General features: G+C 40.2%; 1 protein-coding gene across 10 annotated transcripts in view; it reads right to left on the bottom strand.

The window, feature by feature from the left end:
• Window positions 1-22,786, bottom strand: part of tbc1d5 (TBC1 domain family, member 5) — a 511,825-nt gene that overhangs the window by 20,189 nt on the left and 468,850 nt on the right. For all 10 annotated transcript variants that reach the window (XM_072575721.1, XM_072575720.1, XM_072575718.1 and 7 more), the window contains 2 exons: window positions 20,759-20,838; window positions 2,296-2,481 (listed from right to left, as the gene is read on the bottom strand). In XM_072575721.1, coding sequence (XP_072431822.1) covers window positions 2,296-2,481; window positions 20,759-20,838 — 266 coding nt within the window. The remainder of the gene's footprint in view (window positions 1-2,295; window positions 2,482-20,758; window positions 20,839-22,786) is intronic.

Consider the following 22,786-nt stretch of genomic DNA (forward strand, 5'->3'; position numbering starts at 1 on the left):
GAAGAAAGAAAAGTAAAAATAAAAATGATGAAAAGTACATGAAGAAGAAAATGCCGCAGGCTTGGGGCAGACTGGATCCTAAGAATTTGAAAACCACCTACTGTGCCTTCACTTCCTTCTTGATGTGCTGGGCTCTTCCATCACTGAGGATAGAGCCACATCCTCCAGTGAGTTGTTTAACTGTTCATTATCATTTGCAACTGGATGTGGCAGGACTGCAGAGTTTGCAGCTGATCCGTTGGCTGTGGGATCTCTTAGCTCTGTCTGTCACTTGCTGAATATGCTGACTCATGCAAGTAGTTCTGTTTAGTAGCTTCATCAGGTTGACACCTCATTTTTAGTTATGTATCGTGCTACTCCTGGTGTGCCCTCCTGCATCCTCAATTGAACCAGGGTTGATCCTCTGGTTTGATGGTAATGGTTGAGTAGGGATACGCTGAACCATCAGGTTGCAGATTATGTTGGAATACAATTTGTTATGCTATATCGGGACTCCTGGCAGCAATGGCAGTGCCTGGAGTTGGATTCTTGCCAGCAGTAGGCCCGAAGCCTGGACTCTTGGAGGTGCCAGGCGGTAGCAGAGCTGAGGTTTTCATTAATGTGAATTTGCTGAAATGCAATTGACAAATTGGGGACACTGTTTCTAAGGTGTGACCTTTTAAAACATCTGTTGGCTGTAATGTGATTAAATTGCTGGCAATGATGGCAGATGATGGAATTTGTATTCAGTAAAAATATCTGAAATTAAGAATCAACTGATGACCATGAAACCATTGTCGCTTGTCTGAAAAAGTCATGTCCTCCAAAGACTTTGTTCAGGGAAGGAAATCTGCCATCTTCACCTGGTCTGGCCGACATCTGAGTTCCTACCCACAACAATATAGTTGACTCTTAACTGCCTCTGAAATACCCTCAGTTGTATTAATTAGTACAATGTCTCAACAAAGAAATGAAACTGGTCTGAGTACCTGACATTGACTTAGTCATCAGAAACAACATGACAAAAACAGCCCTGGTGGCCCTGCAAAGTCCTCCTGACTAATATTGAGGAGCTAGTGTCAAAATTGGGAGATCTTTCTCAGAGCCTAATCAAGCAACAGACATAATCATACCTTACAATGTCCTAACACTACCATCGCCATCCCTGTATATTCCTATCCCATCGACAGGAAATACACACCCAGCAGAGGTGGTGGCACAATGCTATACCATTGGGAAGGAGTTCCCCTAAGAGTCAATATTGACATCCCAAGAGGTAACAGAATCAAGTTAAACATGGACAAGTAAAGCTCCTGCTGATTACCACGTGCCAGCTGATGAGTCAGTACTCCTCCATGTTGAACAACACTTGGAAGTAACACTGAGGGTGGCAAGGGCTCAAAATGTACTCTGGATGGGGGAGTCAATGTGCAGCACCACGAGAGGCTTAGTAGCAGCACTACTGATTGAGTTGGGCAGGTCCTAAAGGACATAGTTGCTAGATTGGGTCTGCAGCAGTTGTTGAGGGAACCAACAAGAGGAAAAAAACACATTTAACCTCATCCTTGTCAATATGCCAGCTACAGATGCATCTGTCCATGACATATCAGTAAGAGTAACTACCGCACAATCCTTGCGAAGAAAAAGCCCCATCTTCTCATTGAGAATACCCTGCATCATATTGTCTGGCACAATGACTGTGCCAAATGGGACAGAGTTCAAACAAATCTAGCAATTTAAGACTGGGCATCCATGAGATGCTGTGGACCATTAACTGTGGCAGAATTGTACAGGCAGTTCTTCTATAAAGCAATAATTGCGTTCTTGTGCAAGCCCACATTCTAGAAAAATTGTGCTTTGAAAGATTAGAATAGATTCCCTACAGTGTGGAAACATGCCCTTCGGCCCAACAAGTCCACACCAATCCTCCGAAGAGCAACCGACCCCCTTCTGACCAATGCATCTAAAACTATGGGCAATTTAACATGGCCAATTCACCTAACCTGCACATCTTTGGACTGTGGGAGGAAACCGCAGCACCTTCCCTTTAAAACACATATTGATTGCACAGGGGAAGATTTTACTATACACAAATGTGAAACAAAACCTCTTATTTCAAAACATTAATAACAGAAATTGAAGTATTTACGATTTGAAGTAGTGTGTATTATTTACATTTTAAGCAGAGAACTGAAGCTGAATCTATTATTTGACGTTCACATGTAGCACATTCCAATGTTTAGTAATTTATGCTAGAGTTAAACTTTTTGACAATGCTATCCATCACCAACCATTAGAAAATTTGAATGGATTTACCTCTTCTGTTTTCACGGTGACTTGCATCTCCCTGTCAGTATTCAGCAGCTTTTTGCTCTCACCTTCTGCACCTTCTCCTCGATTATTGGAACAGTAATGGTTATCTGCTATTGTAATCTCTTCATTTTCCTCTGCTTCTAGCTGGCTCTGGTTAAACCGCAGTGATCCTTTCAGGATATCTTTAATCTGTTTGTATTTAAGACAATGAATGTCACATTTGTAAGATAGCAAAACTCAGCAAGAATTCTCAAAACAAAAAAGGCAGTTTGAAAATATGTGGAAACAGATATTTAACATTTGTTGGCTTTCTGAAAAAAAGAGCAACTGTGATGTTAATTATACTTTCCTTCCCATCAATACTCTACAAAGCAGTATGTATACAATATTGTTTGACTTCAGATTATCATGAAATGTATATATCATGAAATTATACCACACATCCAATTTTGGAATCTACAGCAGCTTTGGGTAATCACAGAGTTTAAAAAAAAACTGCTTCCACAACAATCTGTCAACTGCTTTTAAACTGAGAAAGGTCAGTGAGAAGCTGTTATCCTTAGCACAGGGCACCGCCAACATTGAGGACAAAAGAGGAGGAAAATCAAAATGGAACTAATTGAAAGAAAGGACAAAGGGTGTCAAGATCAGCTGAGCAGAATGACTACCTTTCTGGTACAAAACTTTGAGGAGGCAAACTTGAGGATCTAAAATTTGAATTTAGGCTGTTGTCAGAAGCAACAAGTATATGCAGATTTTTATTAACCACAAAATGGCTCTTCAATTTAAAATAACACAACAAAATGGCTGCAAGTAATGATTTGACTCTGTGAACTCGAACTGATGCTTTGCTAAGTTGGCTGTATTTAGAGATAAGAGAGAACAATTTCAACACAGGAAGAGCATTTGGATCTGGAATTTAGAGAAAACAAGATGGTATAATTATTATTCATTATTATTTATAACATGTAAGAAAGAATAATGTTTGTAATGGAAAGAGAGAGACTGAAGGTTAGACATGATAAAAGAACGATGTTCAGAGAAAACTTCTATCCTTCGCAGGGATGTAGGACAGACACTAATACAAGAATCTCCCTAGCTTTGGGAGTAATATTGAGATTGACTGTACATGGATTTTTGGTTTCCACAAAACTGTGTTGCTTAAAGGAGCAAGTATTTTTATTATCTTTAGCAATGGAGTTAGAGATAGTATGTTGCACTGAAATCAGAAAACAGGAGGCCCAGAAGTGCAATACAGTAAATGGTTTTAATTATGACAAGAGCAAGATAGTGGCTGGGAATTTTATGCTAACTCAACTCCTGACTCCCCAAACTCTGTTCACCATTTACAAGGCACACATTAGGAACGTGGTGGAATATATCCATTTGCTGAGAAGAGTGCGTCTCCAGTCTTAAGAAGCTCAATTTCATCCAAGAACAAAGAAGCCTGCTTTGACATTTCCATATATCAGCTTAAACTTTCACTGCCTGCATCACCAATGCACAATGGCAGCATGTACAAGATACACTCCAGCAACTAACTAACAGTGCTTCAACAACACCTTTCAAATCCTCCCAGATAGGAAAACAAGGGCAGCAGACGCAAAGGAACACCACCATCTGCATGTTCCCTTGCAAACCGCTTGCCAACTTTGGAGAAAGTGAGGACTGCAGATGCTGGAGATCAGAGTCGAAAAGTATGGCACTGGAAAAGCACAGCAGGTCAGGCACATCTGAGGAGCAGGAGAGTCGATGTTTCGAGCAGAAGCTCTTCATCAGGAATGAGCATCTTTATTTGGAGTTATATCACTACACATAATATTCTTGGATCAAACTCTTGGAACTCATTTCCTAACAGCACTATGAGTTTATATGACTGGATGGATTGCAGCAGAAGGTTGTGATTCACCACCTTTCAGGGTTCTTGCCAGCTAGACCAACACCTTCAGAAAAGAATATACAAGGATGCTAATTTTTAATGACTGATTTAGTAGCCTCCTATATTGATCAATGGACTATAGTCACTCACCTATCTACCAGTCTCTTGGATCCACAACTCACTTACATTTACCTCATTTCCAAATTTAATGCTACTGCAGCCTTATTCTCACAACTTAAATATGTTGCCAAATATTCAGAGTCATACAGCATAGAAACCGTTCCTTCAGTCCAACTCATTCATACTGACCAAGTTTACCAATGGTCAAATACTGACCATTTACCTACTTTGGCCCACATCCCTCTACACCTTTCCTATTCACATATGTGTCCAAATGTCTTTTAAATGTTTTAACTGTACCTGCATCTACCACTTCCTCTGGGCGATTCTTTCTACATATGAACCACTGTGTATGTGAAAATGTCGCACCTCCTGTACCTTTTAAATCTTTATCCTCTCATTTTAAAAATATGCCCTCTAGTTTTGAACTCCCCTGTCCTGGAAAAATTTCCTTTGCTATTCATCTTATTTATGCCCTTTATGACTTTATAAACCCCTATAATATCATGCCTCATCCTTCTATGCACCAGTTAAAAATCTCCGAGCCTATCCAGCCTATTTTTGTAACTTAAACCCTCCGTTCCTGGCAACATCCTGGTGAATCTTTTCTGAACCCTCTCCAATTTACTTTCCTATAGCAGGGTGACCAGAACTGTACACAGTACACTAAAAGTGGTCTCACTAACATCCAGTACAACCTCAACATGACATCCCAAATCCCATACTCAATAGTCTGAGCAATGAAGATAAGCATGCAAAATGCCTTCGTTACCACCCTGTCTACCTGTGATGTAACTTTCAAAGAACTATGTGTTGAACTCCTAGATCTCTCTGTTTTGACAGTCCCCTGGGCTCTACCATTAACTGTTTAAGCCTTGCCCTGGTTTGTCTTATCAAGATGTAACACCTTGCAATTATCTAAATTAAACTCCATCTGCATTCCTTATCCCATTGGACAAATTAAATCAAGATCTCTCTGTAATCTCAGTTAACCTTCTTCACTACCTACTACACCACCAATTTTGATGTCATTCCTAAACTTACCAATCACGCTTCCAAAATTCGCATCCAAATCGTTTATATAAATGACAAACACCAATGGACCCAACACCGATCCCTGCGGAATACCACTGGTCACAGGCCTTTAGCCCAAAAAACAATCTTCCACCACCACCATCCACTGTCTTGTACCATCAAGTCAATTTTGTATCCACGTGATCTAACTTTACTAACCAGCTTAGCATGCGAAACCTTGTCAAAAGGTTTACGAAATTCCATGTAAACAGCGTCTACCACTCTGCCCTCATCTATCCTTTTTTGGTCACATCCTCAAAAAAAAACTCAATCAAGTTTGAGAGACACAACTTCCCACATACAAAGCTGTGCTGTCTGACAGATACGTCACCCAATCAGACTGCACTACACTCACAGAAACATTTTCCTTTTTCTCTTCCAGGACTAGATGGCAAACAATTACAAGTAGTGGCACCTAATTCGGCTGAGGATAGGCACATATTCTCACCCTAATGTAGAAGATAGTGCTTGCTACTCTGTTGGTGCAGTCAAGACTGAGGCCACAAGAAATGACTGTCTACAGAAAAGTTTTCTACAGTAATATGTTGAGGAACAATCTACAAAACAGACTATTTTAGATATATTACTGTGCAATGCAAATGGCTACTTTATAACCTTGTAAAGGAATCTTTAGGAAAGACTGATCAGAATATTATAGTCATCTAAATTAATTTAGTGATGAATTCAAGGACTGCATGTCTGATGGCTGGTTCTATTTCATATGTAATAACACCTGCATATAATCCTCCTTCTCCTATCCTATTTTCTCCTCACCAAACACACTCCTAATAAACAGGAGCAGAAGTAGGACATTTGGTTCCTTGAGCCTGCTTCAACATGATCTGTTTGTCTTTTGAACTCCACGTTCCTATCTATCTTCTGCATAACAAAAATCTATTCATTGCTTTCTTAAAATTTTCAATGACCCCACTTTTATTGCCTTCTGAGGCACAGTTTCAAAGCTGCACAACTCTCAGAAAAAAAATCTCATCTCTGAAAGGATGACCCCAACTTTAAAACAGTGCCCTCGGGATTCTGACTGATCCACAATAGGAAGCATCTTTTGCATGTCCACCTTGTCAAGACCATTCATGAACTGATATATTTCAACCAAATCACCCTTCACTGTTCTAAATTCCAGTGGAAACAAACTGAGCCCATGCAATCTTCATAAGACAACTCACGTATCAATCTATTAAACCTCCTCTGAACATATTCCAAAGCATTTACATCCTCCCTTAAATAAGGTGATCTAAAATGAACACTTTATTCAAACTACGGTCTCACCAACACCCTATATAACAGATGTATAAGAATACAGTAACACACCTGCCAGAAAGCCTACTAGCACTATGAAGGAGCATGGAAAAGTACAACATCAACTTTGTACAAGTCTTTGCACGAACAGTATTGAAATGGTCAAATAAGCCACTCAGTTGCATTAAAGCGTTATGGAGATTAAGCGGAATGAGACTGAATTAACCAACTGGCAAGAAATTTAGCACTGGAAGAAACAGCAAATATAGCCCTGTTGACCCTGAAAGGTCCTCCTTAATAACATCTAGTAGTTTGTAGCAGCACTATTCCACAGTCATACTCATGGAATCAAAACTTCCCATATCCTTGATACCACCATCATCAATTCAGAATATGTCCTGATGCATTAGCAGATTAGATCAGCACAAGTAGGTAAACAGTGGCACAGAGTCAAGATAGAGTTGCCCATGCAATGCATTAAGTAGCCATTGTCAGACATTAATGAAGAAATCTTCAGCTAATTAACACCAACCCTCCAATGCCTCTTAGCTGATAAAGCATTACTCCTCCATGTTGAAACCACATGAAAGCACCACCAAGGTTGGCAAGGCCATAGAAAGTACTCTGGCTAGTGGATTTCAATGTCCATCTCCAACAGTGGCTGGGAGGAAACAAAAACTGAGCTGGTTGAAGGGCAGAGCTACTGGACTGGATCTACAGCAACTGGCAAGGGAATCAAAAAGAAGGAAAAGCCTCGTTGACCTCATCCTTAACAACTTGTCACAAATGCATCAGCCCAGGATAGTCAGTGACCACCATATAGTCCTTTTGAAGGCAAAGTCCCATCTTTACAGTCATTCTTTCATGAGGTGTTGGTTCTGATCACAAAACTGACATGTTAGCGATCTCAAATTACATCTGAACTGAGTGCATGCCATGCCATTTCAGGGGGCACTTAACAGACAATCACATTGTTGTGGGCTGTGTTCTCTCCAGCTGCATATTCTGTGTGTGGCAGCGACTTCTGGAACCAGAAGACAATGCCACAATCAGTGATATCACTCTGGATGGAGCCTTTCAGTGGCTGCGCAGTGCACAGCTATGAAGCTTAGAGGCAACATTGATTAGGTCTGGAGACACATGTAGGCTGGACAAGATTTCCATCCCTAAAGAACATTAGTAAATCAGATGGTTTTATTACTATCGATGGTAGTTTCACAGTCACCATCACTGTGGCTAGCTTTTGTCTCTTAATTTATTAACCGAATTCAAATTTTACCAGCTGCCACATGGCATGGTATTTACACCATGCTAAATAGGATAGATTACCAACAGATCTAGTAGCTCAAAATCTGACCATCCATAATGCTATGTGGATCATCATCAGCAGCATAAATATATTCAAACACAATCTGTAACCTCATGGCCTAGTATATTCCCATTCTACTATTCCATTAAAATGGGTGATCAACCTGGTTCTATGGAGAGTCCAGCAGGTATGTCAAGATAAACACTAGGCATTCCTGAAACTAAAGACTCAATGTGGTGAAGTAACTTTGCATGCCAAATAACATAAGCACTGTCTTACAGATTAACTGATCCCACAACCAACAGCTCAGAGCTAAGTTCAACACTCTTACCTCATTCAACTGTGAATGGTAGTGCACAGTTAACAATGGACAAATAGAGGGGGCTTAATAATTATCCCCATTCCTAATTATAGAATATAGAATACTACAGCGCAGAACAGGCCCTTTGGCCCTCAATGTTGCACTGATCTGTGAACTATTCTCAGCTCGTCCCCTTACACTATCCCAAAATCATCCATGTGCTTATCTAAGGATTGTTTAAATCTCCCTAATGTGGCTGAGTTGACTACATTACTAGGTAGTGCATTCCACACACTTACCACTCTCTGCATAAAGAACCTGCCTCTGACATCTGTCGTAAATCTATCACCCCTCAATTTGCAGTTATGCCCCCTTGTACATGCAGACGTCATCATCCTAGGATGATAGTGGATATCCAGTGCACCAGCAACCCATCCATTCGTGGAGAATGGATGATTCAACTCTGCCTTCTCCTCAGCTCCCCAATGTCACAGATTCCAATTTTCAGCAATTCAATTCACTTAAAGCGTGAGATACGGCAAAGGCTAGAGGCACTGACAACGTTCTGGCAATATAAGAAAGGCTTTTACTCCAAAACTAGCCACAACCCCAGCTATTTGGTCATATTCAGCTACAATACTGACAATTACCTGCCAAAATGGCAAATTGCTTAGGTACCTCCAGTCAACAAAAAGCAGGACAAATCCAACCCAGCCAATTACCAACTCATCAGTCCACCTTTGATCATGAACCTAGTGATTGAAGACACATCAGCAGTACTATCAAGTGGCATTTGCTCAGCAAGAACCTGCTCACTAACATTAAATCTGGATTCCATTAATAGACACTTAGCTTCTGACCTCACTGCAGCCTTGGTCCGAACACAGATAAAAAAGCGAACTCCAGATATGAGGTGAGAGCGAATGCCCTTGACATCAAGGCAGGGTTTGACCAAGTATGGCATCAAGGAACCCTAACAAAATGGAAGTTAATGGAATTAGGAGAAACATTTCCATTGGTTAGACAAAGGAAGATGGTTGTGGCTGTTTGTGGTCAATTACTTCAGGCCGGTCCTGATAAAGAAAGCACACCTGTTGTTTTTCCCCTGTTCCATCACAAGCTTATCCTACACTGCTGCAGGTATTCCTCAGAATCTTCAGTCAAATCCCTTCCTTCAGGAATAAAGTCAGAAATGAAATGTTTACTTATGGTTGAACAATGCTCAGCATCATTTGCAGCTACTCAGATACTAAAGCAGTCCATGTCCATATGCACTAAGACCTGAATAACATTCAGGCTTGGGCTAATGTGGACAATAACATACTTGCCACACAAGTGGTAAGCAATGACCCATTCCAACAAGCGAAATAATCATCACACTTTCAATGGCATTACTATTGCTGAATCTCTCACTATAAACATCCTGTGGGTTACCACTGAACAGAACCAGTCGTATAAATACTGTGGCTATTTGACCAGAACAGAGGCTAGGAAGTCTGCAGTGACTAACATACCTCCTGACTACCAAAAGCCTGTACACAACATTCTCCATTTAGTAGGCAAAAGTGAGGACTGCAGATGCAGGAAACCAGAGTTTAGATCAGAGTAGTGCTGGAAAAACACAGCAGGTCAGGCAGCATCCGAGGAGCAGGAAAATCAATGTTTTGGACAAAAACCCTTCATTACGAGGGCTGCATTCCTGACGAAGGGCTTTTGCCAGAAATGTCGATTTTCCTGCTCCTCGGATGCTGCTTGACCTGCTGTGCTTTCCCAGCACCACTCTGATCTATCCTCTATTTAGTGTTCAGTAATAGTATTCAAACTGTGCTGACACTGCTGAAGTTTGGTGTAATAATATATGGTACAAATACAACTTTTGATCAAAGTCTAACTTTTGAAGGGTTAAATTACACAAGGGAACTAGCTGGATTCAGACTGGGTATTCTGATCAACAGCAGTTGGTCACATTTGACTTTCTCTCAACAACTCGGTTTATTTGGAGTCAGCAGAATTATTGCTAAGTTACGTTGGTGGATTCTGCTGAGAGGGAGATTTGGTTTGACTAAAAGTGACACTGAAGTCTGGTTTCGAGTATAACAATAAAAACAACCCAGAAAATGTAGTGAGGAGCTGGAGTATATGAGAGGCCTTGGGGTATAGGAGAGATTAGATTACACTGATGTTTGCCCCAGTATATTCTTGTTGATGCTTATCTGTAATTCGAGCTAAAGTTCAATGTTTCCTGCAGAGAATTTTTTCTGAAAAAAAAGTGATTGCTGGAGAAACTCAGCAGGTCTGACAGCATCTGCAGGGAGAAAGGAGAATTAACGTTTTGAGTAACTCTTCATCAGAATTTCATCAGGATTTGTTCTGTTTCAGTTACATTGATTTTTTAATATTATGTGAAGACAAGCAAGTTGTAGTGATGAATATGAGTGAAACTGAGTGCAAATGTTGCTCTGAAATTTTACATAAAAGTGGAAAAAAAAGCTTAATGATTCCAATAAAGTCTCATCTCACTTAATGTAACCCATCCTATTATCAGAGGGTGTAACAAAATACGTGTCTGAAAGATAAGAGTTTCCTGGTCTAGTTCAAAACAGAGTGCTAATATTAAATCCTTGGATTATGTATAATTTTGCACACACAGATATATAGCTGTCTTTAAATTCCTATTAAGGATATTAGACCACTTAAGGAAATAATCAGGGTCATGGAAAGAGTGAAAATTTCTATGCCACATCCAATGTCTGAAAGTTAGTGCATGCCAGAAATCATATTCTCTATGCTCCTTTCTCCTTTTATGTTATAAATCTAACTTAAGAGTTTGTCGATCATAACGACATATGCCTGAACGCCTCGGTATTAATGTGAATCAACCATTAGGACAAGCATTCAATCTTTCACCAATGTTTCCAAGATCTTTCTTCAACCATGTCAAAGTTACAATATTATATAGGAGAGCAACCATCATCACACATATTGCTCAACAATACTCGATCTAAAGGCAAATCTGCTAAATCACCTTTGTGTAAAATACCTGAAATCATTTTTAAAATGCCTAGAACACATGGATGCCAGTCTTCACTGTCCAGTATGTTGAATACACCAATAAGGTTCAGAAATAATACAGAATATTGCCTTACTCCTGTTTTCAAACATTTATAGTAATGGAGGAAGCCATCAGCCTTATGATGTCTCTGCTGGCTTCTTTGAGTCTGTTATCTCAGTTTGCTGGGCGGGTGGTTTGCCATGATGCGAATAGTGTGAATTAAATTCTTGCACTGGCTGAGGTTATCATGAAGGTCCCACCTTCTCCAATTCCCCCCACACTTCAAGTGTGGGGGTGACGCTCAGGTTAAACTCACCACCAATTATTTCTTTTTGATGAGAGAGCAACCTGATGGCCTTCTGGGACAATGGCCATTTCTACCACAGCAATTCAAAGCTCGTGAACAGTCTCCTTCTTTTCAAAGTTTGGTAGAAGATTTATAGCTCAGGTGCTCGTTGTTGTGGTTCTGTTCGCCGAGCTGGGAATTTGTCTTGCAAACGTTTCGTCCCCTGTCTAGGTGACATCCTCAGTGCTTGGGAGCCTCCTGTGAAGTGCTTCTGTGATGTTTCCTCCGGCAGTTATAGTGATTTGTACCTGCCGCTTCTGGTTGTACACTAGTGTACAAAATCCCATGCAAGGACTGCACAAAACACTACGTAGGACAAACAGGAAGACAGCTAACGATCCGCATCCATGAACACCAACTAGCCACGAAACGACATGACCAGCTATCCTTAGTGGCCACACACTCAGATGACAAGCAACATGAGTTCAACTGGGACAACACTACTATTATAGGACAAGCCAAACATAGAACAGTCAGGGAATTCCTAGAGGCATGGCACTCATCCACAGATTCAATTGATAGGCACATCGACCTGGACCCCATATACCGGCCATTGCAGCGGACAGCTGGAACTGACAACCGGAAGCGGCAGATACAAATCACTATAAATGCCGGAGGAAACTTCACAGAAGCGCTTCACAGGAGGCTCCCAAGCACTGAGGATGTCACCTAGACAGGGGACGAAACGTTTGCAAGACAAATTCCCAGCTCGGTGAACAGAACCACAACAACCCCTCCTTCTTTTAGCATTCGGATGCAATCTATCAAATTCTTCCCTTAAAAAAATAATTGCCTCGGCCTCAACTGTGGCAAATCATTTAATGCTCCACCAAACTCCCTTCTCACTCTCTTAATGATACTATTAAATCCATGACTCCTCAACACTAACTCTATCAATAATACTACCTTGTTTTAATATTTTCCTAACTAGGTAGACATGAAGATACTACAGTCAAAAAGTGTGGTGATGGAAAAGCACAGCAGGTTAGGCAGCATCCAGCGGCACACATTTTGACTCTGACCTTCAGCATCTGCAGTCCTCACTTTCTCCATGAAGATACTACAGTATAAGTAGTCCAGTATTTTCTCCATAACCTTATCTGTGAAAAATAGAGTTCCATCTTCATTCTTGAGTTGTTACTACCCATCTAGATTAATCCAGTAATGTTTATTAATGCTTATTAAAAACCCTTTTTATTCCATTTAATATTGATTTATTGGCCTATTTAAACTTTCACTCTTAATTTTTACTTTCTGTCTCTATCTTTTCACAACACTAATTCTATAAAAGCCTATTATGTAAGGCCTTTCAAATGGAAAACCAGAGCTTTGTGAAATAACTCTTAGTTTTCACATTTAGTTACTGTGCATGAACATGCAATTTTTAATTATTGATGCCTCTACTAGTAAAACCACCAATCTGCACTATTTTGTGACATTGCTTGACTGTACTTAGTTGTAACATTTGATTACCTGTATTCTGCGGTGAGTAGAGCTGTAATACTTACTTTAATTTCTTTCCCAGCTCACTGTACAAAGGTAAAGAACAGTGGATATTATTATAAAAGTCATGAACTTGGCTGTGCCATTTACTGATTTAGCAATAGGCAGCCACCAGTTTTCTCAATTTCCCAAATGTCTGCCTTCTTCATCTCCTGCCCAAATCACTTCTGTGTCTTATTACATATACTTTATTAGTATTTTCAAATGGATTCCAGTACTGGTACAATCAAGTAATTTTCAGTTCAGCTACTGATATTTAATTACTGTAGCACAAAGGATTAAAAGGAACAAAATAATGTTCTTGACACAAAGCAAATGGTTTAAGTCAAATAAGTATGTTTTCATACTACAAATTTAGGGAATGCAATGCTACTAGTTGGCCAGTATGCCTTTAGAAATAACAGTACATGGCTCTAAACTTTGATTTGGTCGTTCTTCACTTGCTTGTTTATCCACTAAAAAAAAGCTTACACAATAATCTAGTTCAAGATCACAAGACTAAAAATAGACTTTGATTTGTTTGAAATCCCTTAAATGAAATGGAATTGTTATTGCTATGACACAATCACAGCCTGGTTTGGGAGCATTTTACAAGAGAAAAACAAGTATGACCTTGCTTGTGATTGTTATATACTGCTTCTACAGCCGGCTGTGAGCTATTTCATCTGATGTGATTAACATTTAGCCATCACTAATAAGTACAGATGTGGACCTTTTGGTAACAACCATGACATTTGTGCAACTACAGGCAAACTAATTATAACACATTGCATGATTAACACTAAATATACTAAAGCAGACCTCTGCAGAAACATTTGTAGACGGTGCATATTTTTACGATATTGAATTTATAGAGCTGTTGAAATTGGATAAAAATTGCCTTTGTTCACCTAATTTTATCATAAAAATTTATTTCATCTGACAATGACTATAAATACTTAGTAAATGATTTTTTAAAAATCATAACTATTCATGAGTAAGTGTATTACTTTAGTTTGTATTCAACATTTGTGACACAAAAGCAGACACAATCAATTCAGTGAATTAAGATGCGAAAAAAAATCTTTCCTCTAAGCAATTCATGCTCTTATAAAATCAATTTACTATCGTTCAAAACTAAAATCTGATTACCAGCTCCAGATAACCATGATTTATTAGAAACACAATTTTCTGTCTGAATCTATCACATAACTAATAACTGGAAATATGTAAATAATTTACAGCAGTGAAAGTTTATACTTTGTGGCTCTTAAGAATCAAGAGGATTTACACATAAAATCAGGAGGTATGGAAAGGTGTCAAATGGATTTTTGCATCTACTTCTACCTTTGATGCAGACACTGATTGGCCACAGTGATAGACAAAGAAACTCAGTTATTAGATGAGTTAAAACTTGTTAAAGGAGTTACTGGATAAAATGGCAATACATAAGGTTGGCAAAGGCAGGAGGACTAGGGAAAGACTCATCCAATGATATAGAAGGAAGAAAGAGGGAAAATTGCAGAAACACTGACAATAATCTTTCAATCATAGATAAAAAAAACTGAAAGAACTATTGATGCTGGAAATCTGAATGAGGGTCACTGAATCAGAAACATTAACCCTGCCTTCTCTTCATGGATGCCGCCAGACCTGCTGAGATGTTCCAGCAATTTCTGATTTTGTTTCAATATTCCAATCTTCCCTGAACTCATGGTGGTGCCAGAGGACTGAAAAATTGCAAATATTATACACTGGTTCAAAAAAGTTGTAAAGATAAACCCAGGAATTACAGACTAGCCACTTTAACTTGGATGGTAGGAAACCTTTTAGAAACAATTATTCAGGATAAGATTAACAGTCATATGGAAAAATATAGTTTAATTTGGAAAAGCCAGCATAAATTTATTAATTTATCTAATTAATCAGCTGCAGTATTTTGAAAAGTTAACAGAGACAGTACAGGGCACTTATGGTGATATGGAGTACATGGACTTCCTTACCTGAGGAATTATGTTCTGGTTATGGAGGGAAGGCAACAAAAGTTACCAGACTGATTCCTAGGATGGCTGGATCGATGAAGAAAGGCTGGATTGGTAAGAACTGCATTCACTGGAGTTTAGAAAAATGAGGGGGTATTTCACAGAAACCAATAACTTTTGAACAGGACAAGGCAATATAAATGCTGGACGTTCCTGATGACTGGGCAGCCTAGAATCAGGGGTAATAGTCTAAGGATATGGAGTAGGCCAGTTAGGACTGAGATGAGGAGAAATGTCTTCACCCAGAGAGTGGTTAGTCTGAAGACTTTTTTGCCACAGATCGCATTTGAGGCCACACCACAATGTTTTTAAGGAGTTAGATATAGTTTTTGGGGCCAAAGATATCAAAGGTAATGGGGAAAAAGTGGGAGTGGGTCACTGAGCTGAATGATCAGCCATGATCATATTGAATGGTGGAACAGTCTGAAGGGTTGAATGGGTTATTCCTGCTCCTATTTTCTATGGTTCTAAAAAAATCACCTTCAAAGGTTTCAGTGAACAAACTTTCACCTCTGCTCTTGCTCTTGTACTTATCTGCTGCTGTAAATACAAATTGTGAACTCTGGGAACGCAATATGAAGTTAAAGAATGAAGGAGCATTGATGTCAGGAAACAGAGTGGAGGACACATACCTGTCCGTGTCAGTGGGTTGAGGTGGAGATAGTTGAGAGCTTCAAATTCCTGGAAGTAAATATCACCTATAATCTGATCCAGCTACTTCGACACTACAGTCAAGACAGCACTCCAATGCCTCCATTTCCTCAGAAAGCTAAGGAAATTTGGCATGTCCACAATTACTTTTACCGATTTTTATAGATACATCATAGAAAGCATCCTATCTGGATGCATCACTGTGTGGTATGGTAACTGCTCTGCCCAAGACCACAAGAAATTACACAGAATTGTGAACAGAGCCCAAACCATCACAAAAACTAGCCCTCCTTCCATTGACTCAGTCTATACTTTCCCCCTGCCTTGGGAAAGCAGCCAACATAATCAGAGACCCCTCCCACCCCAGTTATACCCTCTTCCGTCAGGCAGAAGATACAAAAGTTTGAAAACACATACCAACAGATTCAAGAATTTCTCCTTCCCGGTGTTATCACATTTGTGAAGAGACCCTTCATATATTAGAGTTGAACTTTCTCTGCAACCTCTCTGCAGCTGTAACACTACATTGTGCATTCTGTTCTATTACCCTGATGTAATTATGTAAGGTATGATTTGTCTGGATAGCATGCAAAACAATACTTTTCAGTGTATCTTGGTACATGTGACAATAATAAATCAAATTAAATCAAAACACATTGAATTGAATTACATTGAATTTATTGTCACGTGTACCGAGGTACAGTGAAAAGCTTTGTCTTGTGAACAATACAAGCAGATCACAGGGTTAAACAGCATAGATAAGTAAATAATAGGCAAAACAATGCTAAGAGTTTGTGAGTCCATTCAGTATTCTAACAACAGTAGGATAGAAACTGTTTCGAAACCATCTGGTGCATGCGTCTAGGCTTCTATAACTTCTCCCCAGTGGTAGAGGTTGTAGAAAAGCATTGCCAGGGTGGGATGGATCTTTGAGAATGCTGGTGGCCTTTCCCTGACAGCAGGCCTGGTAGATGGATTCTACAGATGGGAGGTTTGTGATTGTCCGGGCCGAGTTCACCACTCTCTAACTGTCTCCAAGCTTGAATAGTACAGTTGCCATACCAGATGTGATACATCCAGATAGAATGCTCTCGGTGGTACACCTGTAAAAGCTGGCAAAGGGTATTCGCTGTCATGCCAGATTTCCTCAACTGCCTGAGGAAGAGGAGACATTGTTGGGCCTATGTAACCAGTGCATCCACACGAAGAGTCCAAGAAAGCTTGTTGTTGATGACCACTCCCAGGAGCTTGACACTCTCCATCCGTTTCACTTCTGTGCTGTTAATGTGTAGGGGGGCATGAGTAACACCCCGCTGAAAGTCAATAATGAGTTCCTTGGTTTTGCTGACATTGAGAGCTAGGTTGTTCTCAGTGCACCATTTTTCCAGGTCTTCCACCTTCTGTCTGTAGTCTGTTTTGTCACCATCTGAGATTCAATTGACTATGGTGGTGTCAGGAAACTCAGGATCTAGTTGCAGAGAGTGGGGCTTAGCCCAAGATCACTAAGTTTAGTAATCAGTCTCAAGAAGATAATAGTATTGAAGGCTGAACTGTAGTCAATGAGTAGGATACTTACCTAGCTGTTCTTGGTGTCAAGATGTTCTAGGGAGAAGTGAGGGAAAGTTATATTGCATTGATGTGGATCTGTCTGACAGGCAAATTGGATTGGGTCAAGAGTAGTGGGGAGGCTGGAGTTGATTAATGCCATGACAAGTCTTTCAAAGCACTTCATGACCACCAAGGTTAGGGCCACTAGGTAGTAGTCATTGAGACATGCTGCATGAGCCTTCTTAGGTACAGGGATGGTGTTGGCCCTCTAGAAACACGGAGGAACAGTGTCCTGCTGCAGGGAGAGGTTGAAGATGTCCGAGAAGACCTCTGCCAGTTGATCTGCACTTGCTCTGAGTGCACAGCCTGGTACTCTGTCTGGTCCCATCACTTTCCTTGGATTCACACAAAGGAAAACTGATCTGACCTCTGATGCAGTGACTGTTGGAATAGGTTTGTCGGGCCTTGTTGAAATAGGGGTTACCATTCTGCCGAACTTCTGCTCAAAGCGAGCAGAGAAGGCGTTGAGATGATCTGGGAGGGATGTCTCATTGTCTGCTATCTTGCATTTGTCTCTTTTTAGATACTGTGATGTCATTCAGTCCTTGCCATAGTTGCCGGGTGTCTGTCTGGGTCTCTAGTTTGGATTGGCATTGGTCCTTGGCTGTCTTAATGGTTCTGCGAAGGTCATACTTGGATTCCTTATATTTGAGTGGGTCTCCTGATCTGAAGGCTTCACATCTGGTTTTTAGCAGGTTCATATGTCCTGATTCAGCCAGGATACCCTCTTGTGGAACACCCAGATTGACTTCCTCGGTATGCAGTCCTCCACACACTTGCTGATAAAGTCTGTGACGGTGGTGGCGTACTCGTCCAAGGTACCTGCGGACTGTTTAAACATGGCCCAATCAGCAATTCCAGCCAGCACTGGAGTTGATCCTCTGCCTCCCCTGACCAGTACTAGACCTGTATCCGCAAGGGGGTCGCCTGCCTGAGCTTTTGCCTGTAAGCCGGGAGAAAAAACACGGCATTGTGGTCGGAGTTCCCGAAATGAGGGCAGGGGATGGAGCAGTAGGCATCTTACACAGTGGTGTAAGCAATGGTCTGAAATGCTCAGGCTCCTGGTGGGGCAGGTAATGTTCTGGTGGTACTTGGGCAACACCTTCCTTCGACTGGCTTACTTGAAATCACCAGTTACAATAAACAGGGCCTTGGGGTGTTCTGTCTCCAGGGTGTTCGTGGTGGAATACAACCCATCCAGAGCTTCCTCAACCTTTGCTTGTGGCTGTATGTACACAGCAGTTAATAAAGCAGCAGTAAATTCCAGTGGTAGATAAAAGGGGTGGCATTTGATAGTGAGGAATTCAAGGTTTGGGGACCACTGACTGCCCAGGGATGCAATGTCCGTGCACCACAAGTTGTTGATTAAAAAGCAAAAAGCAAATTGAATACTGCTGAAGAAAGACACATTTTGTTCAAACTTTATATCTTGTAATCATTAGAAAAATTCACGAGAAAGACGTGTCTCTCTGCTTTAGATGACATGTAAATGATAAATTCCAGACAGTAATCCAACGGCAAAGTTGGCAAATCCTTTTTCACTGACGCTAATGCCAACTACATAGTTGCAGACAACCTATGAATGCTTACAATGTCTATTCAGAACTTCTGCACACATGACATCAGAAAGTAGACATATCTGGATGTCAGTCAATAGATGGGATTGAAGATATTCACCTCAGTTCAGAAACCAGTAAACTGGCATTGCTGAAGAGGAATATCAATTATTCAAGTGAGTAATTTAATATAGGTAGACTTTGGTAAGTAAATAGAGAGAGCAAAGATCAAAATTGAATACAGTGGAAACTAAGTATAACTAATCAAGATTTTGAAAAACATTTATAGAATTACGAACAAGAAAACACATTTGCAAGTAGTTGAACAACACTGTAAATTACAGCTAAAGATAGGAGGAAACAAAGTAAGACTTCTAATCAGAATTATGGACTTCAGTAAAGCATTCAACAAGGTTCCCCATGGGAGGCTGATTAGCAAGCTCAGATCTCAAGGAATATAGGGAGAACTAGCCATTTGGATACAGAACTGGCTCAAAGGTAGAAGACAGAGGGTGGTGGTGGAGGGTTGTTTTTCAGACTGGAGGCCTGTGACCAGTGGAGTGCCACAAGGATCGGGACTGGGCCCTCTATGTTTCGTCATTTACATAAATGATTTGGATGTGAGCATAAGAGGTACAGTTAGTAAGTTTGCAGATGACACCAAAATTGGAGGTATGGTGGACAGCGAAGAGGGTTACCTCAGATTACAACAGGATCTGGACCAGATGGGCCAATGGGCTGAGAAGTGGCAGATGGAGTTTAATTCAGATAAATGCGAGGTGCTGCATTTTGGGAAAGCAAATCTTAGCAGGACTTATACACTTAATGGTAAGGTCCTAGGGAGTGTTGCTGAACAAAGAGACCTTGGAGTGCAGGTTCGTAGCTCCTTGAAAGTAGAGTCGCAGGTAGATAGGATAGTGAAGAAAGCGTTTGATATGCTTTCCTTTATTGGTCAGAGTATTGAGTACAGGAGTTGGGAGGTCATGTTGCGGCTGTACAGGACATTGGTTAGGCCACTGTTGGAATATTGCTTGCAATTCTGGTCTCCTTCCTATCGGAAAGATGTTGTGAAATTTGAAAGGGTTCAGAAAAGATTTACAAGGGTGTTGCCAGGGTTGGAGGATCTGAGCTACAGAAAGAGGCTGAACAGGCTGGGTCTGTTTTCCCTGGAGCATCGGAGGCTGAGGGGTGACCTTATAGAGGTTTACAAAATTATGAGGGGCATGGATAAGATAAATAAACAAAGTTTTTTCCCTGGGGGTGTGGGAGTCCAGTACTAGAGGGCATAGGTTTAGGGTGAGAGGGGAAAGATATAAAAGAGACCTCAGGGGCAACTTTTCCACACAGAGGGTGGTACGTGTATGGAATGAGCTGCCAGAGGATGTGGTGGAGTCTGGTACAATTGCAACATTTAAGAGGCATTTGGATGGGTATATGAATAGGAAGGGTTTGGAGAGATATGGGCCGGGTGCTGGCAGGTGGGACTAGATTGGTTTGGGATATCTGGTCGGCATGGACGGGTTGGACCGAAGGGTCTGTTTCCATTCTGTACATCTCTATGACTCTAAGTATTTTGAACAGGGTGGCTAAGAAAAGGTACTAGGTTCTTAAAGACATCATACTTTTGTGTGATTTTTCAGTCCTGAGACTTAACAAATGATGGAATATTACAACATTTATCTTTTCCCAAGTCAAATATTCAACATCTACACAGGATGTTAGCCATATTCACGATAAATAGAGTCAGGATTTTGTATCAGGAAGAAAAAGAAAGTGGCCTTATATCTACCTGCTTGAGTCCAGCCAATGATACCAGGACTTCATCTTCCTTTTGAAGGTTTTCCTTTAGGATCACTTCTTGTATTTTACCTGCAGAAAAATAATTATGCATCACTCCAAAGTAGATTTGATCTACAATAAAAGCATATGAATGCTGTGCAATCTGTTTTTCAAATGTATTCAAATAAAAAAGCAGCTTTAATTTTATAAATGGAATTTTTAAATATCAAAAGACAAACTTTAAAATGACATGCTACAGTTGCTAAATATTAGTGCACTTGATCTGTAAAATTTCATAATTTTGCATCTACAATATCTAATGATAAATTCAAACATCAACTGAATACTGATAATCGTTTGAAGGCATGAAAGAACTGCATGATAAAACTTCAGAGATGTATTACTTAGTCAATAGCTTCTGGTTAAAAAGACACTTGAAGGGGAACAAAATACCTTCTGATCTCATTCTACTCCATAACATGAGGGAAACTGCTAAAAAACACAGCAACTTTTGAAAAGTTGACAAGCATATTGGCCCAAATTTGCTGAGAAAACAAGTGTGTTTGAATTACACACACTTTTATTAATGAATAAACTGACTGGCAACTGATGGCAATAAAAGATACTCCTGCTAATGAACAATTGATACAAGGTGCTAGATAATTTGTGTTGTTAGCGTCAAATTACGTCTTGCCCATAACCTCCCTGACAGCTTCATGAAATTGGCCTGTTTCCATGTTAATCATCTATTGAACTCACCCCAAAGTTAAATCTGTAGTTAACAGTCTAGGTACCCTTATAATAAAATTGCCATGAAGTTTCTTATTTAAAGTGAACAATAGAAAGTATGAATTGTTCATTCTTTTTCTTAGTTTTAATTTGTCATTCTTTACTTCTGAGACAAATCACATTATTTCACTTTCTGCACCTGTCCGACCTTGAATTGACCACCACCAGCATCATCTCTTTTGTTTATTTCCTTCATCCTTCAATCTCATTAGTTAAAGAGGGACACTACTTAATTGTTCATCCAATTAACAGAAGCCCTGTTAACCTCATTACAATGTTTTCATCTTGAAGTTCCAACAAAGGGATCTTGCCTTGAGAGGTCCTGACTTTGGAAAATCTAGGCTAAAATGGAGAAGTAGGCCATGCTGCCTCTCAAATCTCACTGCAAGATATAATGGCTGGTAACTACGTCAATTTAATGTGGTTGCCCTATCTCCTCAAATCCCTTAGCGTTAAATATCTAGCATTTTAAAAAATATGCTAAATGGCAAGGTGACTTAAAGGTGAATTTAGTATGACAGCCCTTGGCATCAATACCACATGAGGGGCCTCAGTGAGTCCTAGCAAAAACTAGTCAATTGGAATTGCAGGGGGTAACTTTCCACTGATTAGCAATAACCAACACCAAAAAGAGAGAATCTAATCAGTGCCACTTGACAATCAACGCCATGACCATGACCAAATTCCCACCATCATTACTATTGATCTGAAACTGAAATGGATTAGATACAATAGCTATGAGACTAGATCAAAGGCTTGGGGTACTGCAATAAGTATCTCACCTCCTGACTTCCCAAAAAACAGTCCATTATCTACAAGGCACAAGCCAGGAGAGTGATGGAATACACCCCAATTGTTTGAATGGGTGAAGCTCCAACAACTCTATAGAAACTCAACACCGTCCAGGACAGAACAGCACACTTGACTGGTACATTTACAAATATTTAGTCACTCCACTATCAATACTCAGCAGCAGCAGTGTGCACGGTCTATAAGATTTGTAGAAATTCAAAGAGCCTTAAATAGCACCTTTCAAACCATTACCATCAAAAGGACAAGCGCAGCAGATGTATACAACATAGAAAAGTACAGCACAGAACAGGCCCTACGGCCCATAATGTTGTGCTGAGGATTATTCCTAATCTAAATTAAAATAACCTAGCCTATGTACCTTCAATTCACTGTTGTCTATGTGCATGTTCAGCAGTCGCTTAAATGTCCCTAATGACTTTGCTTCCACCACCACCAC

Source organism: Chiloscyllium punctatum, chromosome 8, assembly GCF_047496795.1.
Source record: "Chiloscyllium punctatum isolate Juve2018m chromosome 8, sChiPun1.3, whole genome shotgun sequence".
NCBI classification, from domain to species: Eukaryota; Metazoa; Chordata; class Chondrichthyes; order Orectolobiformes; family Hemiscylliidae; genus Chiloscyllium; species Chiloscyllium punctatum.